The sequence below is a fragment of the Platichthys flesus genome, chromosome 5, assembly GCF_949316205.1.
Source record: "Platichthys flesus chromosome 5, fPlaFle2.1, whole genome shotgun sequence".
Taxonomy (NCBI): Eukaryota; Metazoa; Chordata; class Actinopteri; order Pleuronectiformes; family Pleuronectidae; genus Platichthys; species Platichthys flesus.
In genome coordinates, this window is record NC_084949.1 from 12,794,532 (window position 1) to 12,819,567 (window position 25,036).

Here is a 25,036-nt window from a genome sequence, read left to right on the forward strand (position 1 = left end):
ATGTACGTGTGAGTGTGTCTGCACTCATTATTAAATGATGAATTTTAATACATCTTGAAGCTTGAAACATTTCTGGCCTCCAATACTGAGAAAGGGATGAGTCCAGCTCCTTTGCCAGTTTAACCTGTTGTTTGCCTCTGAGTGCGTTTTCAGGCCGGTGTGAAAGCAGTTTGTGCAGGTGGGTTTGCATATCAGTCCCCGGGGACGTGATGAGACCCTTTTACCGCTCTCCAGAAATGACACTATCTGGCCGCGGGGAAAATATGTCGCCATGGTTACAAGTCAGTGTCCTGTCGACCACGCTGTGCACGGTGGGAGAATGATTATATTTTCTGAGTCTGGTAGTGCTGTTTACCTGCTTCCTGTTGCTTAAGCCAGGCCTCAAGAAGGTATAATGGATTCCCTCTGTGACTGTAAATGACTGAAATGGTATTAGCTTGAATAGAAATATTAAAAACCACTTCCTGCCTTTAGAAGGCAGATACAACAAAGTATTCCTCTCCCATTTGTGACAACATGTACAGACTGAATAAATGATTGTACAGATTTGAAAAATCTGGTTCTTCCTCCCTGCATGAACCTCCCACTGGAGCCTCACATAGAGTCTTGCCTGGAGCATCAAGCAGTGAACAGTCAACCATTAATCATTGATTAGGAACATTTACATTTCATCCCTTCTAATTACCTCTTGTTCATGAAACAGTGGGACTGCCAAGCAGAGTATATTTTCGCTTGTGATGTGCAGGCAGGAAATTTGTGTGATGCTGGGTTATCTGGGTCAAGTTCACTTTGGTTTGGGAGATTTAGACATAAAAAATATGTTTTAAAAAACAAGAATAGACCAAGAAAGGCAGAAAATATACTGAATTGTCCTTGAAGAACAAGAATCATTGTTATTCATCAAAAAGAATATAGGAAAATAATCCATTCTCTTCACTTTTTCACTTCTACAGTCCCCTCATACACAAGAAATTGGAAAAGGTCACGGTAGTTCTGCATGTCAAACATTGATTTTAAAATATTTCTGGTCTATAGAAAAGCACAGAGAGGTTCAGAGCCAAAATAACGTTTCTCTGCTCTGCTGCTACCCCATGAACCAAACATCCTCCCATGGAGGATCAGCATTCGTTACCTATCAGCCCATATCTGCTACAGGCCTCCAGCTCTCAGCTCTTTACAATCAAGGCTTAAAACTTGTTTCTGTTTGTCACTTTTAGTTCTTGTGTCTCATTGAAAAATGAAATTGTGTTGTTCTTTTTTCTGATCTCGTTGTATTTTTTTTACCTGTCATGCGGATTAGGGCACCAAAGCCCCAACTTTTCACTTGTTAAAAGACAAGATAAGACAAAATAAGACAAGATAATCCTTTATTATTCTCACTACAGGGAAATTTGTCACAACAGGAAAGGGCATGGTGAAAATTTGAAACATCATTAAAAGTAAACATACTGTATAAACAAAACAATGTCAAATTATCTAAAAAGAAAAAATATAATGTAATAATGTAATGTAAAACATGGATTAAGGACTAACAAAAGTTGTTATGTTATGCTTAATGATATTGGGGTAAACCGATAAGGCCAAAACCATACTTAGACTGTCTTCCTAAGAAAAACCACAGAATCAATCAACAACCTCAGACTTTAACGGAGGGGGCTGCAGCTCGTTTCCTATCACCATTTTAAATCTATATTTATCTTTTACGCATGACAATGATTGTTACATAACCTTAATAACATAATCAATAAGGTCCCCATGACAAGGTGCCCCAAACACCGTAACATAGTCGTTATTATATCCAAACCACCATCTTTCATTTTAGTGGCTAAACATATCCAAACATTGACCATAATGCTACTTTGTACCAATTTTAGAGGATACAGATGGATTGTCCAGCCATAAGGGTACGTCCGACCAGAAACCTCTTCTACGTGTCGAGGGTGTATTTTTTTGTCTGATTTGGGGGACTTACAAGCACGGGTGGGCTCCAAAACAACAAATACATGGGTTATTACCCAGCAATCTTGTCAGCTGCTTCGTTGCCCTGCTGCTCTGTATGTGGTGAGGTAACAAGAAATGCTGTGTGTTTTGTCATTGGTCATTTGTTCTCACCAAAGCTGGAAAAGAGGGACACCTACCCCGTCAACTTTCCCTAATGCAGGAAGAGAGGACTGAGTGTTTGTGAGCTGTAGTTTCTTGTAGTTTAGTTTTTTAATAGTTTTAAATTAACTGGTGCTGTGAAATCTATGAATAAATATGGACTACATAACAGCTTACTAAAATGAATACAAATCAGATTGTTTGTCATATAATGTTTTTCTCAAAGATGGTTTCTCTCATTTAATTTTTTTGTCACAATGATGTATAAGTTTGTTTTTAATTAGTTATTTGATGCTATAAAAACCAGGTATAATGTCATGATTGACAGCCGGGACTGACAGGATTGGTGAACTACCGGTATCTGAGATAACTCAATACTGTTGCTCCAGATGGGAGACATGTTGTTAATCGTTATGTAAAGTCTAGGTTACAAATGTAATAGCACAATGGGCTCAATCAAATTTTGGCAGTTGTAAATGGACAGACATGGGGGGGTTCAAAACCCACTGTATATGAAATGCTTACTTGAGTACTTCATGAAAAAGTGGGAAACAATTTATTCTTCAACATATTAGTTTGTTTTCACAAATATTTTCTAGAACTGTTTTATTGTTCTATGAAAGTTTGACGTCCACAATGGCTGCTATATCTTAATAATATGTATTCCTTTACAAAAAAAGAGAGGATTTTAACTCCTTGCTTTCTGTCAGTTCTCAGCAACAGAAGGTGGGTGAAGTGAACCATTACGAGGAAGATAAATTGGTGGTTCAGCTATACACATTTGAAGTGACTCATTTTGGCCTGATCTTTGTAACTTGCAATTATGGTGATCGAGGAGTTGCCAACACTCAAAATCATTCTGGATTTAAGAAAACGTGAGTTGAATTTACAAATGCATTTTATTTTCAGGTGATGTAACCTGAATGTAACATATTTCTGGCAAGCAGCGGCATTTGCAACGGCCACACACTTTATTTAAACATCCCTCTCCTCTTGTTAACTGGAAACTCGTTTAGTCATTGATATATTTGATTCATTTAATCCTGTAGGAGACATTTTTGTTCATTGTATCAGATCTAACATGCTCATTGAAAACATCACTATGGATCGGACACATAGACTCATTTACCAGTATATTTTATTGATGGGTCTTGATCCATTTTCACCAGGTCTGCAAAGACACAATTTGTGGTAGGCTGTGCAAACATGCTCAAAACACTTAAAAGCCACTGCACTGGCTCCCACCAACAACGCGTATACAATGATATATATTCATATACAGTATTCAAATACATAGATTCCTTCTCCTAGATATATTTAGAAAAATATAGAGTCCTAACTTTTCAACTGATAGACAGAAACATTTCACAACAAAAACACAGAGTTTCCCTATTATGCTGTGATGCCCTTATGTTGCTGGAAGAGAATGACCGTCTGAAATAAATGAATGACCAAAGGAAAGTTTGTCTGACCATACATTGGATAAAGAATCGCTGTGGTGCACTTGACATGCGAGGACATGCCCAACCCAGCATATAGTATGCAAGACCAAGTCTGTGCGTGAGAAAAGTGATAAAGAAATTGATTGAGCATGATCAGGATGTGTCTGCACATAATTGTATGTTTGTGTGAGTGTGTGTGTGTGTGTGTGTGTGTACTTGTACTGCCATCTTTGTAAGGACCAGTGATAAACCTGACAAAGTGAGAACATTTTGGGAAAGTAAGGACATTCTACTTCTTCTTCTTCTTAGTTCGGTTTATTGGCGGGGGGTTTAATTTTGGCCGATCCTCAATTGATAAGAGTGAAATCCCAGACCATAGCCTGAACCAAGGTTCATGTCTTTGTTACCTTGTACATTGTTTACCTTTGATTCAGTTTGCTTTGGTGTCACACCGCAATTTAGGTAGCGGACTAAAGAATTGTGAATTACATACATGCATCCTATCATCATTACTAATGTGGGCTGCATCTGCCTGTACTTGACATTGATTGATTAGCAGACAGGCATTTTATTGACATTGGATTGTTGTCAATCCCTCTGGTATAGTCTTTCCCTTTGTGTTGAGTGAATGAATGAACTGGTTAATTTAGTTACAATTGCCACTGTAATATCATTATGGTACAACGATCAGCATCACCAACACGGTACTCATGGTTCTCAAAAGTGTAGAATGAACATCTTTGTCATTTAAAATGTATATAGTCTGAGAGGAAGAGGGCAAGCAATCTTGCGAGCCTCTTCAATGTAGTTTCCTTCTTTTTTTCTGTCTAAATTTCCTTTAATTGAATGTTATTTCCGTTCCGACTAAACCAAAAAGTTCAAAAGTCTGGACAAAGCAGGGTAGGTTTGAAAAAAGGGTTTAATGGTTCTGCTTATAATCAGGCTTGCGTTAGCATGAGTTTAGGTATTAGGGTTAGGAATGTAGTGTCCTAAGGGAAACGAAACCTGCAGCTTCGAAAGAAAAAAGAGTGTCTCCGTCTTGTGTGTTTACAAATTGGTTTCACACCACGCAATGTTTAATAAACAAGACGTCAGGAGAACTCTGCTTAACAAAAATAAAGCTGAACCTCAGGCTGCATGAGGTCTGGCCTCAAAAGGAACATGAACGTCAAGAGTCAGGAATGGTGTGTGTTTTTAAATGGATCCTGGCCTGAAAACAGCTTTACGGCCTCCAAATGTATTTGAGCCAAAGTGGAAAAGGTACAGCTTGAGGTTTGTTTGAGTCCTCTGTAAGTCTTACTTTCCACTTGTGTCACTTGTCATTGTGTAACACAGGCTTATGACCGTCCAGTTTAACCTTATCTGAATGGAAACCTCTGATAAACTTCTGCAAGTGAGCGGGATGCAAGTGGATAAGTGTTATGCAAAAATCAACAAAAGAAAATGTGACTTAATACAAGTTTATACAAATATTAGAAATTAAAGTTGATGACAAATACAAAAAGTTTTCTACAGTTTAAATTGGGGAGATTATTTTTCTAATTTAAGTTTTGCCCAAATTGTGTGAACAAGACAAGGTAGATGAAAACGTACTTTTGATGATTTAACAATTTTGTCTCAGACAGTGGCTATTAATTAAACTCTCAATTAATATATTTGTGTAAGATAATGAAGCATGCATGCTCAGGGGTCAGGTTAGCAAGATGCATTCAAAACAAAAAGCAAAATACAGAATCAGCAGATGTTTGACAGAGAAGAAAAACCATGAGATCAAGTTTACTGTCAATACAGCAGTATCTCTTTTTGTTTAGACTTTTTTTTTGCAAATTTTAAAATACACTCACGCAAGAGGAACGAATCAGTTAAATAAATAGAAACATGCAGTTCAAATTGTTAACTTTAACTTGGCTTCCATTTTCCTTCTCTACCTAGTCTCTCGAAAATTCTCCCTGGCTGATACAAATTCAAACAATGTCCATAGTGTGGAGAATCTTATTAAGTACTGTTGTGAATGGGTGCCATGGTGTGGTGGCCTTAAGACCATCTGTCCAGTTATAATTGTTGTCAGTATCGCGCTGGGCCCTGACTGAGGCACTGGGAAGTTACAGTAGATGAATGAGCAAATGAGGAGGAGAGGAGACTCATTACTTCCTCATTAATGCCAGATGCTGATGCCAAGGGGGTTCAGACAGGAGATACAGGACGTCACCAGAGCAGATGCAAACTCGAGATTGGATCAAATGTCCCTCCTAAACAGATTTGCTGCGTATGTTTGGGAATTGAGTGGATGGAGAATCGCAGATGGGGACTGCAAACAGCTGCGCACGCAGTCCAAAGACTCTTGATTAGCAAAGTTCTGGTGACAGGAAGGCGAGGTTAAATAAGGTAGGGGAAGTTAGTTTGACAGTATGCAGCATGTTGGAGGATGGATAAATATGATATCGGCAGAGTTTCCGGATTAAATTTGTGAGGAAAAATAATCTTGCACCATTCACCTTGTCAAATATGAATGCAAAACCCATGTGTTAGAGCCAATTACTGCATATAAAGATAAAAGACAGCTTGAAATACTGATGTCCTCAAAACAAATCAATTACCCCCTAGTGGCTGTAGAGGTCATAGACCCTGCCTGGACCACACAAATTATTTTGAAATAAACATAAAAATAGATTTTGGTTGCTACCATTTACGGTCATTCTTGTCACAGTGATGTACGCCATAGTGGCCTGGCTTGAGACCTCATGATTATCAGCTGAGATTACCTTAACGATAGGTCAGACATTTATAGCAGGACCTCGATATCACAGCTCCACTCCCCAATCAGTACTACTCTATCTCCAGGTGACGTCACGGATGCGGGTGCAGATTGCTGCACCCGCATCCGGGTTATCTTGGCTTCATTTTTCATCAGTGGGCAGAAGTGTAGAAGAATCATCCATCTTTATATACAGTCATTGGTTAGGGTGTAAGCAGCACAACTCAAATGATACGTTTCATATATTTGTACGTATCTTTATATCACTGCTAATGATGGACTGGTCACAAGTTTAAAAAACAGACTGATGGCCCTTCTAAAGCTGACATGTTTCGCAGACCTCTAAAGTGAGATTTTAAAGCCCTTAATGGAGCCTTTAATGCAGCACGTCTCTCTGATGGGATTTTGAAGAGGTAAACTAAGTGACAGACCTGTAAATATAACCACAGAGGTGGTCTCATAGCATGCCTGTGTGTGAATCTGTACATGTATGGTTACTGTCTGTGTCCACCTACTGATATTTTCCTTGTGGAAGGAAAGTGATAAAAAAAAAATTTAGCCAAGAAAAAAAGCCCTCCTCACCACATCAACAGACCCACATGCCAATGAGGTGTAAACAAGGCAGAAGAGTATGCACACTTGCCCACTGTACACTTATACAAACAACACCCCAGTAAAGTTAAACAAGACATTAAGAGCACGCAATGCATCAATAGAGATTTAAAGGGGCGCAGGTCCCCTAAACATGAGGATATATTCTAGTAGGACACAAATATAATCTATTAACAGTCAGCAGCTCCATGGTCCTGTAGCCGGGGCTTCAACAACTAACTGCCCCAGTCCAAAGCTTGAAAATCATTCCTTGTCTAAACATTTCTTCATCTCTCGCCTTCAAATATCATGAGGTGTATTTATCTGTGTGGCTCAGACTGGTGACGCTTCTTTCTCCGCAGATTTCCACAGAAATAAACTCTGTAAAGTAATAATCCGCAAACATTTCTGTTTAAATAAATGTCTGTGTCTGACATCCTCACGTGAACATTCAGGAAAACCCTACCCTGAACAGAGATTGTCCAGTCATAGCTTAGGTAGCATGCTTGTCAAGCCTTGGAATGGCTTAACAGTGTAAAACTGCTCCAAACAGCAGCTTGCCTTCCTAACAAGCCTACTCTATACAGTAGTGACCTCAAACAACCATTATTAAACAGTTACAAGTAGTAGTTACATTTTGTAGTATTTTCCAAGTATGGGAGCCAGGTCCTTTTCCATTTACTTTAAAATAATTTACCAGAATACACTAGTTTTCCTTTGATTTGTCTCTTTCATGCTTTTCCATAATGCAATTACTAACAAGATCACTTTTTTTCATTTCTTCTACATAAATCATGTAGCATTAGTTTAAGCTTGATCAAAACCTTTAAGTGGATGTGTGAGACCATTTCACAGGGTTGGCTAAACCTTTTACAAGTCTGTCTGAGACAGCTATTTAAACTGTAAACTTGCAGCTGGCATGGCATGCCAGCAGAAACCTGCATTACAAACGGCAACGTCATTTAGCTAATTATTTGCCTGCTTTTTTATCTCTGTTTGTAGTCAAGAAAGTACAAAGAATTAAAATTGGTAGTCTGATATCATTGTAAAGTGTATGTGCTATGCTAAACTGGAAGGCTTGACAGGCCCAGTAACAGACCAGCCTATTGAATGGTCTATTGTCAATGAAAGTTACAGACCTGCACAGAAAAAGTCTACTAGTCCATAAAAGCTTTTGGGTTTGTCTGAGGACTTCTCTTGTTTATGGCGAAGATCCCCGTGCTACAGAGTATTATATGGTTTTCGTCGCAGGCTTTAGTATTTTAGAGTTTTTAGAATAAAGAGGACAGAACAGGATCGAAGCACTGATCGCCTCAGTGGCTGTAAATACACTCCAAAGCTCCATTTACACAAACCCAATATTTCACAAGCGAGGTTAAATGACATGTGGCTACATTGTTTGTATTCAAGTGGTTTCTGGGAAGTGCAATGCAGACAAACCACAGCAACGAAGGTTTAGCACCAAATTGTCACCAAAGGAAAGAACAGAGTTGCACGGATTATCACGTTAATCTCATCCATGTCTATGGAACCATCCTCTCACAATGCTTTCAACACACAGGTCTACTTCCACGTTTGACATGATCATGTAACTTTTTTCATTTCATTAAGTCCATTGTTAACTCCTTTACCCTCCTCTTCTCCTTGATTCTTCAAACCGCTGAGCTGGAGACCTGGAGCCAGCCCACCTCTGTGTAGGCCCCTGTGACGTGCCAGTACACTGCCCCCATCAGTTTGGTCCACACCATCTGCACCTCGGCTGTGAAGAACTCAGGGAAATCTTCAGCCAACACCTCCAGCAGCACGCCGCTCAGGATCTGGGAAGAGTGGAGGATCAAAAAGAAACTTGATCAGCATTAAAAAAATCCGAAAATGGCATGAGAAAGAGAGGAGGTTAAAAAGAGTGAAAACATTTGACGACCAAGATAATGGCCGATGGAGGTAGTAGAAGAGTAATGCAGAGAAATAATTCTCAGTAGGTACAGCGGAGGCAATGTGGTGAGAAAAAAAGAATGCAATTTTACCATTACAGAAAAGTGGGCGAGACAGGTGAGAATTGAAAATGATAAAAGTAAAACATGAAAGCAGTGGGTAGGCAGGAAATACAGAGGGAATGAAAAATGAAAAGTAGTCAGAGCAGGACGACACAGGTGGGCAGAGAAAAAGTAGCAGATATAAAAGGGAAAGCGAAGTCAATGTTTGTTGATGGGCAACAGTCTTCAAACAAAGCAATGAAACCGTATCAGTGACATATGAGGACATGTAAAAACTCCACATGTCTCATTTAAACTGTAAATTCCAGTGAATTAAAAAAAAAAAGCTCCCCACACAATATTAATTTTCCTGTGTTTTCCAAAACGTTTTACTCGTTAAGCTAACCACATTGTGTTTTAAAAATGTGATCTAGAGTGCCTGGTTGTACTTATTAGGTGAGATTGTGACCGCTGGCAACTGTCAGATTTCTCCTTCATGTTTTTCAGGCTCTCAAGTGGTCATCCAGGGAACCAGCCCGCCACATATAAAAGCCTGTTATTATGTGACCAAAAAACCATACTCTAGCTTAACCTCCGTTTTCTTGACACCTGAGCAACTTCATGAAGAAGGCCACGAGATAGAGTTGAAAAGTTGAGGGAAATTAAGTAAGTTTCACCCTTTGAGTGAGTTTTTTGTTGTTTGCAAGGTCAAGAGAGAAGCTTTAAATTATTATAACTTGAAGAACACTAGGATGCATACCTCCGCCAAGGCTGATTGGCCAGTTTATCATCATATTGTGTATACATGAATTGAGGTCAAATACACCAAGAACATCATCTGGATCATCACCATATTTCACCTAAGTTGTCTCCTAAACATATTTGCTAAAAACTAGAAACTACATTCAACCACCAAAAATGTTCAATATTTTATATAAACTCTGATAATGCCTAATGAATAAGGACAAAATATTCTCAATTATTATGATAATCGTTTTGAGAGCTACTAATGATATACAGGTAACACATTCAATACAAATGGGATCAGCATCATCTTAAGACAGGTAGTCACCTTTGGACATGAGAGGGTTACAATTTTAGGAAAGACACAGGGACTAATTAATTTAATGATTTATTCACAAACTGATCAATTAAATCTTAAACATATTCTAAAGGCAGTCGGGAGTCAGTGGTGTTAAAATGGTGGCAGCATTTTCTCCTCACAGCTGCATTTATGAACCTACCGCAGATGACATTCAAAACACTTAAAGAGGGGAAGCATCAGCATTCAGAACACATGAAGACGGAAGCATATTGGATTTTCACATTGAAAATTGATTTGGTTTTCAGAATTAAGCCTGGTTTTGTTCTGCTTCTACAGGTAATCAGCACTGCTACCTAACCCTGAAATGATTTTAAAATGTAATAACTTATTTCTGGAATTAGCTGCTGAAATTTTTGACGTCCTAAATGAACATGACTGTGTTACTGTTCTGTACACCTTGGTTGAATACAGGTGAGACACATTTTGTGTACTCATGTGTGTCAGACAATGTCCCACAAGCGCAAACTGATTATAACTGAAACATAATAAAGAGATAAGAGCAGTAGAGGAATATGATTTTTGGCTTGACTAGATTTAAATAGGCAGAATAATTCCCTTGTGACAAGACTGTAATGAGAACATTTCTTTAGGGTGTAAATAGGGTAATTTCAAGGGGCTTCAGAAGCAGGAAAATACTTCCACTATGCTACTTATGCAGGAAAGAGAGAGGCTGATGATTTACTTTCAGAGAGCAATCTGCTTTATATCATGGGCACTCTAATCAAATTGTAAAAAAAAGAAAACAATGCCCATGAGTCAATGTAATCAGAGGGATTATTGTTTGCAGCACCAAGTCTGTGAAATATAGAAAATCAGAAACAGAAACGCGGCAGACCAAACTATACCAGAGAGTGAATTTTTTTTTACCTTAAAATACATGGGCTCCACCTTGTGTTTGATAGCATGGGCCTTCCCCACCAGGGCCAGCACTGCAGACACTTTCTCTGGGTCATGGAGGTTTTCCACCACAGTATTGATGGCGTTCATCACCCTGCGGGCATGGTGGCGAAGTTGGCTGCTTCGCTCCATCTCCTCTGGGTCCTCCATGTCCTGGAACTGGCTGAAGTACTGTTTGGCTGACGGGAAGTTCACGAAGAACCTGAGCAGACCAAAGAAAATCATCCATTATTATCTATACCGTTTGTCCTTTAAGAGAGACTGGAGCCAATCCCTGGTAACATAGGGCAAGAGGCGGCGTGCACTCTCCACAGGTCGCCAGCACAGAAAAAAACAACCATTCAAACTCATATTCACACCTATCGAAAATGTTGTATCTCCAATAAACTTAACCCCAAGCTGCATGTCTTTGTACTGTGGGAGGAGGCCAGAGTACCTGGAGAAAACACCAATTTAGTTCGACTGACAAACCTAAAAGAAGACTTGTCGAGCAGTATGGATGTTAGAATGGCAGTTTTGGTCGGTCCACAGTTTGTTTCAGAAAGACTGATTATCTCCATAGCTACTGAAGCCATGAGATTATTTTTCATTAAAGTCAATTAATCTTAATGCCTTTAATGAGCCTCTGTGTCACAGCATGTCAAATGTTTAATTATCCAGTGAAATTTCTGTATCTAGGGATGAATTAGTGAAGAAATTAGAACCAACAGGTGCTGTGAAGAGCTCTGACGTGTTTGATTAACTTCTGACCTTTCCCCTGACTTCAACTGTAAAGATTTCTTTTCTCTTTTTTCATTCACACTAAAACTTGTGCACAGTATGACACAAATTCTGATCAGTGTCTTTCTTTGTAAGCTTTGAAAGTGCAGACTGTGAAGTCTGTGTGCACTCCACCTCTGCACCATCTGAAACACAGGTGGTGTCTGGCAGGATCCTCAAAAGTGCAGCGGCACCAGTGAGACTCTGATGGTTGAGTTTGATTTGATGCAGGTGTTAATTTTCAAGCATGTCTGGTTCTGTTACTGCTACTGGATCAACCTGAAAAACACTGCAGTGAGGACCTAAGCGATGGGCACTAAGAGTTTGCTTAGGATGAAAAGGGTAGTGCAGCAAGCCTGTCCTGATAACCCAAAACTCTTCTCTGCATCAAGACGCATGATATGGAAGAACCTGACTCTCGCCTTTGATGTGTCTGGAGTGTATTTAAGAAGTTTTTTTAGCTGCAGATGTGGTGAATTCCACTCTTGAAACCACCCTGGTCGGTGTTAGCCGAGAGGTAAACAAAGAAAATGTAAATTGACTTGTGGGATTCTAGTTACGAACATTTGTTTTGGTTCAGGCGGCTTGATGGTTTTCATCGCGGCCGACTATGTGAGCTCATCACAGCTCAGTATGAGAGAAACAAGTTTACTCCAGAGAAATAAGAAAATGTCGACAAGCTCCGCTGAAGGGGTTTGTGAGGAAAGTGTCAGATTAGGAACAATGACAACAATGCTACAACAGTGGAGTTTATAGCTATCACACAGCTTCAGAACATCATAGACAGCCACTGACTGACGGATTTATGTACACACACACACGCACACACACACACACACACACACACACACACACACACACACACACACACACACACACACACTTGTGCTCTGACCCACTTTAAATCTTGTCAGTCCTCCAGCTGACTAGAATTGCAAGTTCAGTTATTTCCCAGTTGGAGTTTGGCCTTCGGCAGCACTACTACACCACATCCACCTCCCTCCAGATCTGATGTCATGCTAGGCCTACAAAGGCTCAACTTGCCCGTAGCACTTCTAGCTTGGCTGTACCAGCTGTCACGATACGTACGCACACTTTTGTTCCTGGGTGACAGGAATAACACAGGCCGTCTAGTAGCTCTTGTTCTGCCTAGACAAACATGAAAGTTTACTGCAGCGCTTTAAGAAAACAGGGTGCCGCTCTGATGCCTCCTTTGAAGAGTACAGAGTTCTTCTTTTTGTGCCTGTCCTATTGTGTTACAATGACGAATGTTTAATCCCCTGCTGCCTCGGCATGGTTTTACAGAACAGTGCAAGAAAATACTCAACAGGCACATCACAAAGAACAGCTAACATTTTTTTAATCTGGTGTTCATCATCCAAGGGAGTAACTGTGGGTCGAACATCGGGGGGTCCATCAACTGTATAATCGTATGCACTATATAGTATTATTACTTTAAACAATCACAGCCTGTAGTGTCACCGGCTTTAATAAATACATTTATAAACTATATTGAATTAATTAGAAAGGTGTTTCTGCTACTTGTCATACGGACTGAAATGCAGTGGCCAAGCACTTGTAGAAACACAATACAATTCAGCAAAACAACAAACTTCACCCTTCAAGATTAACACAAAGTAGAGTCAATAGGGCTTTACACTTTAAATTGTAATGTGTTCAAAACACAGACTGTGTATATATATAATGATGGACGACACGTCTCCACTTCCTCCTAATATCCAGAAATGAGGCAGAAATATCCCAGATGAGAAAGCTTCTATCTTCCACTTACGATGTAACCTGGACCCAGAGTTTCCACAGGAGCGATCAGCTGATGGGACCACAGTATTGAAGACACACTGATATATATGCTTGACCAATTGCAAGTCAGTCTTAGATGGTTATTCTTTGTCGAGACTGCAAATCAAATTGAAGATTGATTGATAGGTTGGTTTGCCCTGTATATAATCCCTATTAAATTGGATTCAATAAGCCTCTGAATATTTGGATAGTTTATCAAGGACTACACTGAGTAAGAATCAATCATGTGTTTTTATAAGACACTGAAGTTTAATGTTGCATATTTTGCACATGGGTTGCAGTTGAACCAAAAATTGTTTTTGTCATTTGTATTGCTTGAGGAGCTGACGCAGGAGGAGAAGTCAGAGGACTCTCTTTTACTGGGAACCATGAATATCTGAAGCAAATTCTATGCCAATCCATTCAATATATGTTGAGATGTTTCACAGGTTGAGTGCAAAGTGCAAACTTTGACCTGATGGTGTAAAAGTCACTACAATCCGAAGGAATAACCCTCTGAAAACACTCATGTCAGTCTGGACCTAAGTGGTGGACAACCTGACTTAGCAATGTCCTCTTTTGGAGTTTGAAATGCTGCTAGCGTATCTAAAACATGGAGGTAGCAGTGACATCAGTGGCAGTTCTAGACCAATTTTACTGAGGGGGCCAGGCTGGACATTCAATTAGGGGCCAAAGAGACAACGACAGTGTTCAAGCTTTCAACATTTTTAGTTCAGTGGCCTATATTCAGTAATAGTGAACACAAAATAAAGCCAACATATACTACTTTGATTTGAATTTGTTACAGTTATGTCTGCAGGAAAAACAATATGCAGAGTCAGGTAGTTAAGAATATTCAGCCAGGGATGAATGTTGTACCAGGCCGCCTTGAAGCTCCTTTTCCTGTCCCCCATCAAAGTCCTTGGAAACAATTTCAAGTTTGGCTGCATCAGTGGGTCTTCTTTACATTTGCTGATATCTGTGGAGAAAGGCAAGCCCAAATATATACAAGGTACATATAGCATCAAAACACACCAATAGGATATCTATCTTGATTGATTAATGACAGTGATGAAGCATTTTATTAATCTCAATCCTAAATTCAACTATACCAATACTACATGGTTCTATATGTACAACCATTACATGTAAATGATGAAACTGCTTTACAAGCAGGAAAATATTTTTTCAACATCACAAACATGATGGTCCAGTGCTGTTGAGCATGTCTCACACTCTCCTTGTCAGCCTGAGCCTCACTCTCAGGATATTCATCCGTCTCTTCTTACTGCTCTGTGCCCTCACAAAACAGTCTCTCCATCTAATGAGTCAACTGGCTTTCCCTCTGTTGTGCTCTACACTTTCTCTTCAGCGCTCTGAACTCCAGGATCATCTGGCTTTGTCTCAATGTCTTCCCCATCATTGTCTGTTTTATTTTGGGGGCTGAAATAGGACATAATCTCCCTTTTCCATTTCATTTAGATGATTAAAGCTAAAGTTAAAGCAAAAACAATGGAGAGTAGAACACATGCACGTTAGCAACACAGGGTATAAATATATTGTTGCTGGTTGCTTTAATTATTTTATGTTGGAGTAGCCTTTTCGCATACAATTCTGAATTATATTTTAAAAACCTGATTGAGACGAATGTAGAGCATTCCATTAACTCAGGGAAACAATTCATGGAGAGATTTCTTCTAAAACACCATCATTGAGCTTATATCGAGTATAAGTGCAACCAAACTAAGCTGCTATTAAGTTAATTAGGTATAATTTCCTGATCAGAAGTCTTGCCTTGTAACAATTACATAAATAAGATAGTCATGCTCACCTTCAACTCTTTGTGGTAGTCTCACAACTTGTTCTTGCTTCTAGTCAGAGCTGACAGGTGGTAAGCAGCATAGTTCGGATCGTGCCTACATTTTGTCAGACAGCCGCGGTGCGGTGCTAAGCGATCCGACTAGGATTACAGAGCCACACACATTGGTTGTGCCTTTCGCTTCACCGCCATATAATCACAAGGGAGTGACCATTTCATTATAATTGTAGTCTTCGGTCAGAGGGGGGCCACAGGGGGTCCAAGCTCAGTGTTCCAGGGGCACTGGCCTCAGTTGGACCCCCAAAACCACCACAGAGTGTAATCTTGGTCCTCAATATAATTTGAGAACTGTAATATGACTTGTATAATTGCATGATGGGAAACATTTCTGAGAGGAGTGCTGGTGTTAAGTGATTTGGAGATGTCACACTGAGCATATCCCTGCACCTGTCTCTGCATTTAAATGAAGTCATCAGAGCCATTAGTGGAGCCTGTTAATCAGACTCTGATTAGACTCCTTTAAAAAAAAAAAAAAGATAATTCTTTGTAGAATTGTGAACAACCTTGAGCCAAGGTGCTAGAACTACTAGAACTAGTCATTTGTTTTTTCTCAAGACAAACTCAATATCTCCATAAAGCTGCCTTCATTATTTTCAAATAAAAACACAACTCACATTACATTATTACATGTAATTTAGCTGACGCTTTTGTCCAAAGCGACTTACATTTTTAGAACACTCAGCATTTATGAGGGGCCATTTTAGGGGTTCAGTATCTTGCCAAGGACACTTAGGAATGAATGGGAAAGAGTGGGATTCAAACCGGCAACCTTCTTGTTGCAGAACACCCGCTCTATCCCCTAGGCCACGCTCTCCCAATTCTACATGAATTTAGAAAATTTTATATCACCAAATCATCAAAGTCATCCGATCAAACTCTAGATGTTGTTCCTGAGAGGCACTTGGATGAATGAATGTACGAATGGATGGATCTGTATAAGTGAGGTGTTTGGATGGTGATGCCTCATCAGATTCCACCATGCATTTACAGTAAACCAAACCACATCCAGCAGGCAGCTGGTGAGATTTCTTTCAAAATTCACTTTCATTGCGACACTTCAATGTCTTCTCCGCTTCATGAAAATGAGCCTGAATCCTCCTGCCTCACTATTAGAGTCAAAGTACGCATAGATTAATTGTATTCACAAAGCTGCCATATGCACTGATGCCTGGGGTGCACTCACTCTTTGGTGCAATTGCATTTGCGCGCATTGGTGAGATCAACTGAGGCTAATGTTGCTGTCTATTCTCTCCATGCATCCAGGCAGATGGATCGAGATGAAAATGCAAATCTGTGTGTTCACGTGGGGGATGTTGTGCACTGATCTCAAATATATGATCTCAACCGTGCAAGACCCTGACCCAGAGTCAGCCTTAGGTTATGTTAGGTAACTGAGGAACTGTCAGCCAACTGTTGATAATAACACTCCTTGTGCATCGCACGTAGACGGAATGATTCAATTCGCATGTGAGGCCTGGAACAATCAGTCAAATCAATGAGAAATTATTCAAAAATACTTTCGATGACTGATTTTGCATTTTGGTTTCTTTTACAAAGAAGAAATACAAAGCATTCACTGATATTGGACAAATCTTAGTGATGCAGCTTTTAGCATTCTGAAAGCATCCCCATGAGTCTATATATTGTGATTAACATTTGTGTGTTATTCCTTTACCAATCTGCTCAGGGTGGAATGTGGTACATTGGGAACTCAACATATGTAAAGAAAAAAAGAGCAACAGTGGAGAGGAAGGAGAGTGATTAAGGCATGGAGGGAGATATTTAAGTGCCAAAGCTGTCATCCACAGATAAGAACACAACACACACACACACACACACACACAGACATTCTAAAGATGCTCTCTGCCCCTTCCACTCACTCCCTTCAGGGATTCTCATCGCCCCCAAACTGAAAATCAGCTTGCCTCGCTCATTTCGCTCTGCTTGGCTGTGACTTGCTGTCTATTTTAACAAGCTAGCAACTAGTGGACTTATTAGTGTAACACTGAAGCAGTTTAGCCGGGGACATTCAAACCTAATCAAGTCTTTTTCTTTGATGAAAACAAGCATTACAAGAATAAGGAAAAAAAAAAAAAAACAATTCGGTTTTAAATAAAGACAGTAGCAATGGAGGAGTTAGAGGGTTATAAAAGCAAGGTGCTTTCCAAAGATGAAAATACATGTCTCCTAATTTGAGGAACAAATTCAGCATATTAACCATCTCAGAGACCGTGTGTGTGTGTGTGTGTGTGTGTCTGCGTGTGTGTGTGTGTGTGTGTGTGTGTGTGTGTGGGCGGGCGTGCGTGCGTGAGTGGCCGTGTGGTGTGTGTGTCCGTGCGTGTGTATGTGCCTGTATGTCCTTGATGCCTGTAACATCCGTTAATCGTTATCATTGCATTTTCTACATCTTATGTCAACAGATGTATTTCAACAGCAGGTGGCGATAAAGGCACGTTGGCTACAGTTTTGGGGCCATGTCATGTTGTCCATCTTGATAAACAGTCAATGGGTAATAACGTAATATTTCTTAAAAACATGGTGTCAGTAGCGACTCCATCATAATCAAACGGGTTTCAAACTATTTTACAGACTAAGCTCATAAACTCAGTGATAAATGGGGCAACTTTAATTAAATGTATAAAGTATAGCCTCACTGGCTTCTATGATTAAAAGTTTTAGGGGTGATATACCTGTAACTAACAAACGAGTAAAGACACAGGGTATGACACCAGCACAGTGACCTTTAATTCACTGTAGATCTGCTATCAGAGTCGGATTATTCGTCTCATTAATCAGAGTTTATAACAGTTCATCACAGTCTCATTGTACAAATCTGTAGTCGAGTGAAGGAACGTTTCAAACCATCTTACTAAATTCACCGGAAATTAGCTTTTTTCCCTTAGATTCTCAGATATCTCAAATCGTATTATCGGTTTTGTTAAACCAAAGTGGCTCCACCATGACCGATACGACTGAAACCGACACTTACGATGCACTGTCCAGAGATGGTTTGTTTTTAATTTACATTTTACATTCTGAATGAACCTGACAGGCCAAATTTAATATATGTAAGTGACAAGCAACCAAAGGAGTGAGGTTGATGAGAAAATAATTTTACACGGTTATGCTCAATGCAGCACAAAACAAAGTCAAAATGTCATTCAGCATTTGGCAAACATAATATGATTCTATACCTTCAACAGTTAAGTTTCGTGAAAGATTGAACTTTTTCATATTCCTCGTTTGGTTTATTGAAGGGTTGCAAGAAACGTCTAGGAGCATTACTGCCATCTACTGCTGTACCTCTCTTTCCCTTTTCATTTCTTTACCTTGGGGGGATCAATTGGCTTTTTCTTTTTGGTGTATAGGCGAGTGGCCACCAATATCAAGGTGTATTACCACCATCTATTGTGTCGCTGCACTGTTCCTGGAGGAACTAAAATACCAGGTCGAGGCGTGGAGTGGATGGAGGAAGCACCTATCCCCTTCGTTAAAGATTCTTCTTCTTCTTCTTCCTTGTTTGGTTTGTTTGTGGGTGGAAACCAACATCAAGGTGCACAATACCGCCAAAAATATGTTCTTCTTATTCTTTGTTTGGTTTATTGGCAGGTGGCTACCAACGTCAAGTTGCATTACCTTGTTTGTCTTTTGCCTTCACGTGGTCTTCAATATTTTGTTTTGATTCAAAGACAAACAAGATTTCCGACCTCAACCACTAGTTGTTATAACATGTACTGGATGAAGAATTAAAAGAGCCCCTCTCCAATGTGAATTTCCGTAGATGGCTGAAAATAACCTTGACCTTGGTTGCCACCCGCCAATAAACCAAACGAAGAAGAAGAAGAAGCCACAGAAGATGGTGGTAATGCACCTGTTGTTATCAACCAACCTACTGCCAAAAAATGACCAAAGAAGGAGATGAATTAAAAAACGGAAGAAGAGAGGACCTGTTGATTGCAGCCAGGAAGAAGAGGCACATCGAGGGAATGGCGATAGTGCACCTTGACATTAGTTGCCACCCGCAAATGAACCGAACGAAGAAGAAGAAGAATTAAAGAAAGTGCCTCAGTTTTCCCTTTGAGAGTAAACACACAGAATTACAAGATGTCTTCGCTCATCTCTTGTTCATCAGTTCACTCGCACTGAGAAGCAGATGTTTGAGTCTGCAGCTCTTGACAAAACTCACCTTATGAGCACGGACACCCCCACGTCCTCGCAGTTCTTGAACACCAGCCCCCACGTGCCTTGGATGATCTCCCGCTCGGCGTCGGACAGCGGCTCGGCGCGATCCGGACGGTCCTCCCCCCGCTGCACTCCCAGCAGCAGCGGCGGCGGAGGCGGCGAGGGCGGCGGAGACTCCCGGCGAGACATCCTCCTGCGGCGCAGCAGCCCGGAGGCTCCCAGCAGGGCCCGCGGGAGGTAGGGGGCGAGGGAGGGGGGGAGGGAGACGGAGAGCTGAGACCCCACGGCGGGAGCCGGGAGAGGAGATCCGGGGTGAGAAGAGGAGAGGAGCGGAGAGGAGGAAGAAGAGGAGGTGGAAGAGGAGCGGAGGCAGGCAGCGCTCACAGGCTGAAAGAAACAAGGGGGAAATTGATGGAACACCCGGTCCCCCACTGCCACCCACCAAGCTCTCTCCCTCCGAGCTCTCCCACACTGGTCCTCCCTCCACCTATAAACTTATTCCTCTCACTGTTCCTCTCTCTCCTTTCTCTTCTCTTCACTCTTTCCCCCTCTCTCCCCCCTATATCTCTTCCTCCCTCTCTTCCCCAGTGGGAAGATGCTTGTCAGTGATGCTGATGTGGCGCCTCTGTCACTTCAACTCTCCCTCCTTCTGATCCTCTGCTGGAGGAGATGAGGCGTGTGTGTGTGTGTGTGTGTGTGTTGTGAAGACCTGATGGAATGAGAGATGGGGGGAGAGAGAGCGAGGGAGAGAGGTGGGAGGGATTGGGGGGGAAGGGAGGGTGTACTAGAGAGAGGGAGAGAGAGCGAGCTAGAGAGACAGGGAGAGAGGGAGAGAGAGAGGGGGAGTGTGTACCGGAGAGGGTGAGACAGAGTAAGAGAGTGTGTGTGTGTGTGTGTGTGTGTGTGTGTGTGTGTGAGAGAGAGAGAGAGAGAGAGAGAGAGAGAGAGAGAGAGAGAGAGAGAAAGAGAGAGAAAGAGTGCATGTGTAAGGGTAGAGAGAGGGGTTGGAGAAATTTCAAGATAAATAGAAAAAGAGAGAGCATTAAGGGTCTCTGACAACACACACACACACACATACACTGCCTCTGTACATGTGTGTGCAGGCAGTGACACAATCAACGTGTGAGTGTATTTATCATTTAAGAGATACTGACTTCCAAACAGTTATCATTATTACTACCATTTGTCTTTGCCTGTGTCCAGGCGTTTTTGGGGGTTTATTCCAGCTTTCTGCACACAGTATTGTCTTTTGTGTTTCCGATGCTATCCAATTAAAGAATACTCTAATTAACATTTGAACAAAAGACCCACATTTCTGAGTACAATATGAAATATTTTCTTCCGAGCCTCTTTCAGCTCATTGTTTTTTTTTTTGCAGCCACGAATTCAATGTTCGGATTCACTCTCACTTGCTCTCATCAGCCTTATTACAGCAGCAGGAGGCAGCTGTTAGAGGTCTGATAAACACAATATGCACCCTTCACTCAGATCTTAACAACACACAGACACAGCTATAGACTCTCTACTAAATGGAGCATTTAAAGAAAAAAAATGTCAAAGTGGACTCCAGGTATTTTTCTCTGGAGGAGAGCAAAACTCACTGCTCGTGTGGTGGATAAATTGGCAATTGCATCAAAACATGTTATCAATCATTTCATTTTCAATCTCATTATGAGTTGATAAATATGTGTATTTACAAACCGGGCAGATGTGTAGCAACATTATGGCGTGTTACGGTTTGAAGTCGAGATCTGGTCACCTGGTGAATATAAATATTTTTGGTCTTCAGCCAGACTAGGTGAGGAAGATGTAGCAGCTTGATGATGATCCTCAGCTGGCGGCTGCAGTTTTCTGTTTAACAAGTTAAGTGGATTTAAGCGAGTGTCAACCAAAAGAGTCAAGTAAGGGGCCAGAAAATGAAAACACTGAGCTGAGAAATGCTGTAAAGCACCTCGGAGCTGTTTATAACTGCAGATGAGGTAACCCCATTCACTTTACGCACACTGTGGTCATTTCATCCCATTTGATGCTAATATTGATTGTAGCTGTATCAACTTTAGTATGTGACGTCAATGTTGGCCAAAAATAAATGAATGCAAGTTTAATAAAACGTTAACAAAACCCAGAAGTGCATACACAGACAGTTATCATGATTGGTAAATCGATGGCATATCTCTATGACTTATGAAAACATGAACAGAGGCACATAACACAACAAAAATTATAAATTGTTTTACAAAGAGTAAAGGCAATACACATATACACAAAATAATAAAAATGTGTAGTAATACAAATAACCATTAACTTAAAGAATTAAAGAAGGAGTTAATAGTTGTAATCTCATATGATTTGTTATTGTGATTTAAGTATTAACAACTGTGAGCGTGGACTTTTGTACAGAAACTGAACCAGCTGTCCTCTGACTAGTAAAAATAAATTTGTTGCATCAGTTTCCCTCTCAGTTTTAAATTCAGGGCGATTTCAACTATCGCCACTCTGCTGCCTTCACTCTGAGACCCCTCCACTTCATTTACCACCCTGTCCTCAGGTTCATCCCTGCTGATAATTACAACACACACACCGCACATATTTCTAAATAAGGATGTTGGCTGGCCCTCCCCGTCTGAGAGATAATAACCACTGGTACTGATACTGAAAATTGTCATTTCATATCTCATCTTTTCTGGCTCCTTGGCCCGTGTCTAACCTACTCCACGAGCCCTGAACCAGAACTGATGTAGGAGAAACTTGTTCATGCAGCATGAAATAATAAACCCTGTCGCCCAAAAGTCATAACATCCAGACTTCTCTCTAACTTCATGAACATACTGGATCTCTGCCCGCGTCTCTCATTGTTTTCATCGAGAATGTAATAAACAATATCATCAAAGATTTGAATAGATGATTCCAGACCATGACAGATCGTGACAAATGTCCTTCTCTGTTGTGGTAAGACAGACAAACTTGCAGCTCAGTTTGTCACCTGCTGTCTCAAAGCAACGCAGACGTACTAATAAATAAGCTGTTAAAACATCACCTTGAATGACTTATAATGTGTTTAAAGTTACCATATATGGAGCTTCTGACACAACTGAATATACAACTGGGGAGCGTAACACAAAATGATAGATTGCAAGATGTCATATAATTCATATCTGTTTGTTTTTTTTATATTCACAGTTTATATCCTTCACCTCTATGTTTTCATTGCTGTTTATCTTTCTGTTTGGAGGATTATGCAAAAGACGATAGATTTCATTGTAACTTTGAGGAATGGTGGTGTATGACCTAAGGATGAACTCATTGACTTTTGGAGCAGATTCAATTAAGGGGTAGGATCCAAGAATTTTTTTTATACTTTCTTTAATACTGCGAGATATGGTGTTTCGCAACACTTTTGTGGATTTTTACAAGAAATAATATAATATGATAATAAAGAGATCTTCATGAAAAATCAGACATTTAAAGCCTGCTGACATCTTTGCACTAATCTCTATAAATAGACTCTGCATGTGAATATGCAGATTCGTCATGTAGCTGATTGCCCCTCAACAGGTGAAATTTGTTGCAGATTCTAGCAGTTTGCAAAACATTTCTGTGTACATGGTTTAGGTAGCTGATCTCAATACATGTATATGCAACATGGTGATGAAGTGTCCAATCAGCCCTGACTAAGGTATTCAGACTCCAAGTGCCCATCTAGTTAGGGCTGTAATCTATAATTTAAGATGATTGCTGTGATTATTAAAACATTTATTACGTAGCACAACAATTACTTTACCCATCAAATGGCACACAATGTGAATAATTATTATGCACAGTCCAAAACAGACCGAAACTCAAATTGGCAACTGCTGGAAAAATATCAGAGAAATGATTTACCAATATTGTATTTCCTGTTCTTTTTTGCTAAATATAAATGTATACCCATGATATACCACTAAATCGATATACCACTAAATACTTGGCCTTACATGTAACCTGGTGCCATGATCAGAGGGCACAAGCTCTGATAAGAGACACACAGGCTCCTGGTTTGAGACACAGTGACACGGTCAGACACAATGAGGAGGTTCTGTTTCGCCACAAACTCTCTGTGGACATTGTAGCCGACAGCACGCAGGTTAAGTCGCATGCTGAGAGTGACCTGAGGCAAGAGAGGAAATAGATAAAAATGTTGTTACCGTCAGTGCACTGGCTGATACATAAACGAAGCATGTCTCTATATTTTTAATCTTCAATTTACCCCATAATCTAAGAATAGAAAAACATACAGTGGTTGCAAAAGATCAAATTTATAAACCGTTAATTTCAATTGAAAGGCAGCACCCAGAATTTTTGAAATACTGAGGTCATGAGTCCAGTGAAGTTGCCTAGACATTTCTCTCCACAGACAGAAAGTACTGTAATGTGTAAATGTTGTAGAAGTCATAGTAGAACAGTTTTGTTGCAAAATCAGGACAGAATAACAAATAATATCACGGGAAATTACATCAAATTTCAGGTATCTGTATTGAAACCTGAAAATCAATTTCAACCCAATGATGAAAATATATATGTTTAACCTTGATTGACAGTATTACTCATTGAGATGGAGATTTACCAACACAGAACATCAATCTATACCTTGACAGAGAGAATATTGCCCAAGGAGGTCAAACATTTATCTCTATCTAATCTATCATAGTGGTATTGAAAACGCAACATTTGACATTCCTTATCTGTGTTTCCAAAAAAAAAAGAGAAAAAGAGAGAGATGTTTGATAAACTGCTGTCTAGACAATAGCAAGAGAGGGATTGTGGAGGACGGTGCTGATGACAGGTCTATTATGCCACAGAGGCGACTGGAGAAGCCAACAATTGAGGGATGGAGCTGTCACAGCATTTCGCAAAATGGCCCATTTCTGCGCCACACAGGGTGTCACTCTGTCACTCGTCAAGGCAAGATGAAATAACTCACTCAGACATTGTGCATCTGTCACTCGAGCTGTGTCAGTGCTCAGTATGCGACCTGAAATCTAGATAGAAACATGCTCAGGCTGCTAGTTGTGACTGATGAATCTGTGTGACAGTGCATGACTGGTGCTCATGTGAAGTTAATGCACACTGAAAAAGAGGATATATGGGGTTAAAAAAAAAAGAGTTCAACAATTACATGACACGTATGCGTCTGTCATGAACAATATGAGTTAAATATTTACTATTCAACATACACAACAGCATATCATCATGCTGTATGTGTGAATTCTAACCTGAGCTGAATCTTTTCCAAGCTGAAGGTTGGCAAAGTTTTACTGTTGCTGCCCTCTAGTGTCTGCTGTACATCACTAAACATAGTCAGATAATTGGAGGCATGTATAAAGTGAAATGGTACAATATTGAATATGATATGAAAGCTGATATTAACAGAGGTTTATACCATATTCTAAAATTTGCTCTTTAAATTGTCCAGCTAAAAAATTGTCTCTTTGTAATGATGCTTTGTTCATTACATAACAAGATTAGTCAATAACTGTCAAAATCACCAATAAATGAGACAAACTCCCTTATGGT

The 25,036-nt window shown here is 40.2% G+C and overlaps 1 protein-coding gene across 1 annotated transcript; it reads right to left on the reverse strand.

The window, feature by feature from the left end:
* Positions 1–7,336: 7,336 nt before the first annotated feature.
* On the reverse strand, positions 7,337–19,894 carry cygb2 (cytoglobin 2). Its single transcript, XM_062386971.1, has 3 exons — positions 19,488–19,894; positions 10,834–11,065; positions 7,337–8,705 (listed from the first exon to the last, which is right to left on the reverse strand). The coding sequence occupies exons 1-3, from the start codon at positions 19,670–19,672 to the stop codon at positions 8,541–8,543; spliced, it is 582 nt and encodes a 193-aa protein (XP_062242955.1). The 5' UTR covers positions 19,673–19,894; the 3' UTR covers positions 7,337–8,540.
* Positions 19,895–25,036: the final 5,142 nt, after the last annotated feature.

Coding starts and splice junctions, on each gene's coding strand:
- cygb2 (XM_062386971.1), bottom strand. CDS start 19,672: ATGTCTCGCCGGGAGTCTCCGCCGCCCTCGCCGCCTCCGCCGCCGCTG. Junction 11,066..19,487: donor GGGGTGTCCGTGCTCATAAG/GTGAGTTTTGTC, acceptor TGGTCTGCTCAG/GTTCTTCGTGAACTTCCCGT. Junction 8,706..10,833: donor TGGAGCCCATGTATTTTAAG/GTAAAAAAAAAT, acceptor CACTCTTCCCAG/ATCCTGAGCGGCGTGCTGCT.